The sequence below is a fragment of the Leptonychotes weddellii genome, chromosome 6 (genome assembly GCF_054177405.1).
Source record: "Leptonychotes weddellii isolate Sample4059 chromosome 6, ASM5417740v2, whole genome shotgun sequence".
Lineage (NCBI taxonomy): Eukaryota > Metazoa > Chordata > Mammalia > Carnivora > Phocidae > Leptonychotes > Leptonychotes weddellii.
In genome coordinates, this window is record NC_138374.1 from 13213905 (window position 1) to 13221588 (window position 7684).

Sequence of the window (7684 nt, forward strand, 5' to 3'; positions counted from 1 at the left end):
TACATCTTGTCAAGCTGTCTTTCAGAAGTTTCATACCGATGTACAGCCCCATTAACAGGGCGGGAGCTGGTTCATGTCTCAGAGGGGCTGTCTGTGTTCCTACCAGCAATATCTTCCATCTTCAAGTTATTGAGTGAGAAATAGGAGCAGCCAAGAGTACTTTGGGGTGACTGGGAGGCAGTAGAAGCAGGATGAGCCTGAATGCACAGGAGAGATGTCAAAAAGGACCTGGTGTATGCACATCTGTTCACCAAAAGATATGGACGAACACACTCATCGCAATTCCTAATTGTCAAACACTGAAAACACTCCAAATGTCCATCAAGATTACAAGGGGAAAATAAATTACAGTATAATCACACAGTGGAATACTATATGGGAAAGAGAATGAATGACCTGCTAGTACATGCTACATGGGCATGGATGACTCCCACAAACACTGTGCAGCAAAAAAAAAAAAAAAAAAGGCAGACAGAAAAATACATACCATATGAGTCCATTTATATTAAGTTTAAAAGCAGGAAAAAGTGAATGTAGGGTGTTAGAAGTCATGCTGGTGGTTACCCTTAGAGGGATATTAGTGACTGCTTGTTCATTTATACCTTTTGCTAGATGTATATTTCCCAGTGCTGGACAGAGTGCTTGGCATATGGCCTCCCCAATATTTGTTGGAAAAAAATTAATATTTTTTCACCTTTTAACAGGCTTTGACCTAGGATTAATATGAAGACATGGTGTTATTAGTTGTGCGTTATGATGCGGAAAATTCATACAAATGTTTTTTTTTCGGTGATTTAAATATGGAAGGAACCTTAGTATATTTGTAGACCCTTCCTCCGTTTATTCTCCTGTGTGATGTTGTTTCCTTTGTGTTATTTATAAACCAGCCAGACACTTAGTGGTGGGTGAGGAGATGGGTTTTGGAATCAGACATTCGGGTTCAATGCCGAGCCCATTGCTTACTCCTCTGTGGCCTTGGATGAGTGACCTAATCTTCTCCAATATCACTTTCTTTAGTCTGTTTAGTGAGGATGAGAATACAACCTACTCTCTAGGGTCATTGTGAAAAATAATAATATTAATATTAATAATAACCACCAAATTATGTTTGTTACATGCCGGACACTGATCTAAGCTCTTAAAACATAAGACATAATTTGTTTGATCTTTCCAGTACTTCTATCTCTTTGTGGTTCAGGAAATGTAAGCCACAGCATTAATAAGTGTTGAGCCAGGATTTAAATCCAGGAATTCCATTCCAGAGCCAGAGCTCTTAACCACTACCTCTGAGTTAAAGGAAATATTGCACCAAGAGTGCTCAGCAAAGTCAGCATCTGTTAGCTGTGAAGATCATCATTGTCATTCCCAGCATTATTAATATTTTTTTTCTCCTCTCTCTCTCCCCGCTCTCCTCCCTTGTTTCTCCGCCCTCCTGGCAGATATGTTCCAGCAAGGTAAGTTCGCTGTCTCCGGCCTGCTTCTGCACTGGCTCTGCTCTTTTGGGAATGAGGGTATTGTCTGTGTGCAGAGGGTTATGGAGCTTTGCATTCTCTGTGGACTCATCACTGGGGCTTTAGTAGACACCACGGGGACAATAGCCTGAGGTGGCCAAAAGTGCCGTTGGCCTCTCTGGGCCTCTGCCATCCAGCCTCTGCCTCTGGACCATGCTTGGAGGTAGGGTGTGGACTGGACGGTTTGGGCAGGTACACTGGAGAGAGTCATGGCTGGATCCCCATCAGGGCACAGGCATGCTTGGGACTCGTGGGATGGGTGAGAAGCAGGTGTCTGTGGGGTGGGGGTTCAGCTGGAAGACCCCTGTCCCTCGGGGCTCCTGTATCAGGGCCAGCTGCTGCTGGGGCAGGGCTCCATATGCCGGCTCCACGTGGGGGTGTCTTTTCTCTGCCTAACAAACATGTCGCTGTCCCGAGAAGAGGTGTAGACAAGACCATGGCATGATACCTTCAACCCAGGTGTCCCTGGCAACCCCTCCAGCTGGGCCTGGGACAGAGATGGAGCCCGGAGAGGGCATGCAGTGTCTAACCTATTTTGCCTGCCAAGGTCATGCGTTCTGGGGAGCTGGAGATGGAACGTTGAACTGCGTCTTCCCGTGCGCGTTTCCGTCCCGACCAAGGATGCACAGCTAGTGCCTGTGCTCTGGGATGCAGAGGGAGACTCGTGCGCATGGCCTTGTTGAACCTGCCAGACACACGTGAACGGGGTGCTGCCTCTCCCCACCCCCCTTTTTTTAATAAAATCACAGTCTGCAACCACCGGGTAGCATCGGCAGCGCATATCTATATTCAAGCCGGGAAATACGTTCGTGGCACACAGGTTTGCTATGTCTCTCTTGAATCCAAGGCTGGCTTAGAAGGAAAGACACCGGTTTAAAAATACATCTCGGCATCCCATAAATAGCTGCCGAGAGATAATCTCACAGGCTTGATATTTTCACGATTATTTTAGCCAAACCTGCAGCGTGTGTTGTGGAGAACGTCTGTCTGCTCTCTCTGATAGAAGCGCAGTTGTGGGTAACAATGAGGGGACTGTTGTGTTTGTCTTTTAAGAGTCTGGAGTCATAGACCTACTTTTATAAATAATTCATAAATCCCAACAAGCTATAAGTAATAAGTTCCATTTGGCTAGAGACTCAGAGATGAGCAAAATTGAAAAGGTGCTGTGACTGTTGATGTAGTGAAAGCCTCGCTATTAGGGCCCCCTTGCTCCGTGTGTTTTCTTCCTTGACAAATTGGGGGTTCATGGCAACACTCTGGGAGGAGAAGAGGGTTGTTGTTGTTTTTTTTTTTTTTTTTTTTGCATGAACTAGAATACAAGCACCACCCAAAGCTGCATCGCATTCTTCCTTTTGAGACACAAAACGCTTGAGTTTGGGAAGTCTTTCTGGAGCACGAGTGCCATGGCCCCGGGAGAACGGGGAGAGAAAAGGCTTCTAACGGATCTGGTTTTTCTTCGAACGATCGCGAGCATTCATGGCTGTCAGGGTTGGTATAAAAAATGGCTTATTAGGCTCCCTATGTCAAGTTTGCCTCCTTTTGTTATCCGTCATGCCACTTGATTGATGGGATTTGCCTGTCAGTAACAATGATATGCAGAGCAAAAGTTATAATCATCTGCAAATCACCGGCTATCGGGACTGGAGAGCATCTTCCAGAGACAGAAGCTGCTAGCTGCCCGTCGCCCTGCGTGATGGTGGGCCGCAGCTTCCGTGTACCATATTACTGGGATTTCAAATGAAGAGAGCTGAACTGGCTTTTGGGATTTACATGGCGCTGGCCTTCTAGGGCCATTTCGTAAGGACGCACATTCTCTGAGATGGGAGCCAAGAACCTGCCAGGTGGTGCTCCATCCTTACCTTTGCTTCTGGCCATTCTGCCAAAGACATGAATGCCCAGTAAAATGAGACAGTTCAGATGTGTTGGGGATGGTGCTGGTCACATCAGACCAAGACAAAAGGTTCTGTGTCTTACAGATTGTCCAAAACGTGACTCCACCGTGTCTTCTGTGGTCGAAACTCTGTTCCAGAATTGTGTCGTTACTTTGAAACACGGGGGGCCATGGATGGTGCTAGAAATAAGCAACCAGAAAACTCTGTGGTTTCAGATGAACAGAAGCCACGGGGTGGAAACTGAGGTCCATCCATCCCCACACACATTGTGGGAACTCCGAGCGGCTGGGGCTGCCCGACCCCGCCGTGGGCATCCGGGCCCTGCCTGCTTTGGCTTTGCCCCAGGGAGCCATGGGCACTTGCAGGAGACGCTGCTTTCTCGGTGCGTGCTTCTGGCGGTGAGTGAGCGAGGACCGCCTGCCCAGAGGAGTGCCTGCCTGCGTGTTTGGGCCACCGGGCACCACGGCAGGCAGAAGAGGGAGGTAGCCTCGCAAGCTGACAACATCAGACATTCTCAGAGGAAACCACGGTTATTTCCCCTGGATTGCATTATCTTTTATTTCACTACAGATCAATCTTGTTAGAGGTGACAGCGCAGCAGCTACTGCTGGGCCTTTCTTGGCTGTGTCCGTGGTGTGTGCATGTGGCAACGTGTTTCTGCCCTGCACCTGTGCCCTTCTTTCATCTGCAAAGGCCGCTTGCTGGGGCGGTTAGACCACACAGGGCGTGAGGGCTATCGAGGACCAGTGGGCTCGCAGCTGGGCCTTCTGTGTATCCGAGTTCCAGGGCCGTGGGGCCACCTTTTCAAGGAGACTTAATTGACCCACGTTCTCTGTTGTCCACAGAGCTCATGCGCCACTGGATGGCTCTCAGCAAGGCCGAAGTGCCATAGAGCTGCTCTTCACAACATCAAATGCAGTTGAAAATGCTGTATGTGCACACGTGTCTGGAATCTCGAGTTTTAGAGCACTTTTATGTCCATCGTTTAATAATGAAGTCAGGACCACACGCACACATACGCACACACGCGCCTCATTTGAAGTTACTGAAGCACCTTTTGAATACTTATCCATAGGCTTCACCTTGATTCTGAAATCGAACGGAACCTGAGTGAGCGGCTTGGAAATCAGAGTACTGCCACTCAGCAGCATGTTTGAAAGCGTAAGTGGGCACAGTATAAAGACTTCACCATTGAGTTAATTCTGTGCTCTGTGTTGTGAACTGAAGTCCCTGATAGACTCGAAGCCCGAGGAGGCGTAGCCTTTCCTCCCGCTCCGTTCTCGCCTGGAGCTGGGGTCCTGCTATTAAAGAGATTTTTCTTTCGGCTCAAGTAATTGTTGATAGCTCTCAAACATAGTGCAGCTGTTTATTTTGCAGCCAGCAAATATGTGCCAGGCACTTTCTAGGCCTTGAGGAAACGAGGGCGGGCAAGACAGCAAGGGCTCAGTGCTCGTGGAACTTACGGTCTAGCTTGGCAGAACATTGGTGCCAAGCATGCCAATAAATAGTCAAGGCAAATTCCAAGGAACGTGTGCAGTGAAGAAAAGGTCACAGGATGGTGTGCCAGTGGCTAGGAGGGCCATTTTAGATGGGATGGAGAGAGGATGCCAAGAAGGACCAGCTATTGGGGGATGTGGAGGAACCCCAACAGGCAAGAACACCCCAATATTGCAGGATCAGAAGGAAACTGGTGGGGTGGGAGCTCGCAAGAGAGGGAGAGCATTGTGTGAGATGAAGTAGTGAGAAGAGGGTAGGAGTGTCGTCTGGAGATCAGAGGAAGGGAAGTCAGCAGTGGGTTTTAAGCAAAAGAGTGGCGTGGTCTGTTTACATGAAAAATCGCCACGTTGGTTGCTGTGAAAATGCGTGAGAACAATATGTGAGAAGTTAAAGCCAGGACCCGGGCTGAGTGCTGTGCGGGCTCAGGCTGGGCTGAGATGGGGACCTGCCCCCAGGCCCTAAGCACTCCCCTTAGTGGGTCTCTGCAGCCCCATTTCTGGCCGGCTTGGCTCCACTGAGTGTCCGACTTTCTGCTCACTTTACCCGTGGCGAGTATTATGCCCATAACTTACACCTCCTCTCCTTAAGGCTGGCAAATTGTGCTCATCAAGGGCATCATTAAAATACTCCTATACTTATCTTTAGATTTTAAAGAACCACTTCTCTCCAATATACATATATATGTATATCATATTTATTACATATTAATATATACATTAAATGCTCAGGAGACCTCAGTTGGCTCCCAGCAGGGTAGGTCAGTTGCTTTGTCCTATAGCCTCAGTTTTCCCATCTGTAAAATGAGAAAGTTGGGAAGGTTCCTGACCCAACTTGGCTTCCTGCTGATGCTCTATCTTGATGAGTTTTAATTGGATTTGAGTTAATAGAGTCCAGAAATAGCCCATACTACAGGTTATGACCATTGTCTAAAGAACTTGGGTGAAAGCAGAGCCTTCCCTAGTGGCTGGGAAATAAGGTTAAAAGAATTGTGGTTTCAGAAGTGTAACCTACTCACAAGCCCATTTTGAAGCATCAGCTTCGGAATTCACAATGGATGGCATTGCTTTTACTAATTTGAAGAGAACAATAAATCATAGTTTGGTTTCTGGCAGCCCAGCCAAGCCTGGTAATCATTGGGGTGGGCTTGTGGTGACAGGGACCACTGCCATTTATAATGTGTTTGACTTGAGCTCTTTTGCATATTTCAAACCGTTGGTCAAACTGCTGAGGCTGGATCTTAGGTTTTCAAAACCACTTCAGAAAAATCCATCTGTTATAAAGCTCTGACCCTTTAGCCATGAATTATGGTTCCCTTGGTGATGTTATACATCATGAAATATTGTTTTCTTTATGAGTGTGGGATTTTGGCGAATAAATTAAATCTATTGTTACCATTTCCAGTTAAAAATTCCAAGTTGTCATATGATGTTAACGAGTGAATGAGAAAAATTCATTAACATTTTTATGGTGGAAAGTGGTTGGTTCCCTGGTCACACTTCCCATATGCTAATATTTATTATGTATGTATATTATTCTCCATTCTGTCGAGGATTGGTAGAATATTCTGAGTTATGTAGGAAATGCATCCATCTTTCCAGCACAAACTGACCAAAGTTACCATTTAATTGTACCTAGATTCATTGTGTGTGTGTGTGTGTGTGTGTGTGTGTATGTGTATGTGTGGTGTATGAGGAAAAGGATAACCATATTTAAATAATGGCATTCTCTGAGATGCTTTATGACATTCTGTGTGGGCTGTGTAGGGTGGCCTGCTCCCTGCCAGGTGACCTTGAAATAGGTCTGTCTTCATAGCAGATTCATCTTGTGCCCATTCCAATCCCAGGGCATGAGTTTGGGGTGAGGCTTTAGAGCCTCTCCTCCCAGTAACTTGCGTTTCAAAATTGCCAGATCAGTAAAGGGAAACTCTTAGATTCTTCTGTTGAGGTGGTTTCTAATAAGTTAAAATTTTTATTTTACTGATGAGGGTAGTAGTAATAGTAATTATGCCACATTTGTGTACCTCCTATATCCCAGGCATTGGAACAGGTACTTCGCATACATTTTCTCATAGAACTTGCCATACAAAGTATAAAAATCCCACTTTACAGAGGAGAAAACTGAGGCACAGAGTGGAATTGAACTCTAGTGACAGTTATGAACTAGTGAGTGGTAGAGCCATTTTTTTAAAATTTTTTATTGTTATATTAATCACCATACATTACATCATTAGTTTTTGATGTAGTGTTCCCTGATTCATTGTTCGTGCATAACACCCAGTGCTCCATGCAGAACGTGCCCTCTTTAATACCCATCACCAGGCTAACCCATCCTCCCACCCCCTCCCCTCTAGAACCCTCAGTTTGTTTTTCAGAGACAATAGTCTCTCATGGTTCGTTTCCCCCTCTGATTTCCTCCCCTTCATTCTTCCCTCCTGCTATCTTCTTCTTTTTCTTTTTTTTTTCTTAACATATATTACATTATTTGTTTCAGAGGTACAGATCTGTGATTTAACAGTCTTGCACAATTCACAGCACTCACCATAGCACATACCCTCTCCAATGTCTATCACCCAGCCACCCCATCCCTCCCACCCCACCCCCCCACTCTAGCAACCCTCAGTTTGTTTCCTGAGATTAAGAATTCCTCCTATCAGTGAGGTCATATGATACATGTCTTTCTCTGTTTGACTTATTTCGCTCAGCATAACACCCTCCAGTTCTATCCACATCGTTGCAAATGGCAAGATCTCATTCCTTTTGATGGCTGCATAATATTCCATTGTGT

The 7684-nt window shown here is 46.1% G+C and overlaps 1 protein-coding gene across 3 annotated transcripts in view; it reads left to right on the top strand.

The window, feature by feature from the left end:
* Window positions 1–7684, top strand: part of GFRA1 (GDNF family receptor alpha 1) — a 208625-nt gene that overhangs the window by 62139 nt on the left and 138802 nt on the right. For 2 of the 3 annotated variants that reach the window (XM_081823446.1, XM_081823445.1), the window contains exon 5: window positions 1440–1454. The exons of the other annotated variant lie outside the window; for it this stretch is intronic. In XM_081823446.1, the coding sequence (XP_081679572.1) occupies window positions 1440–1454 (15 nt within the window). The remainder of the gene's footprint in view (window positions 1–1439; window positions 1455–7684) is intronic. 3 annotated transcript variants of the gene reach the window in all.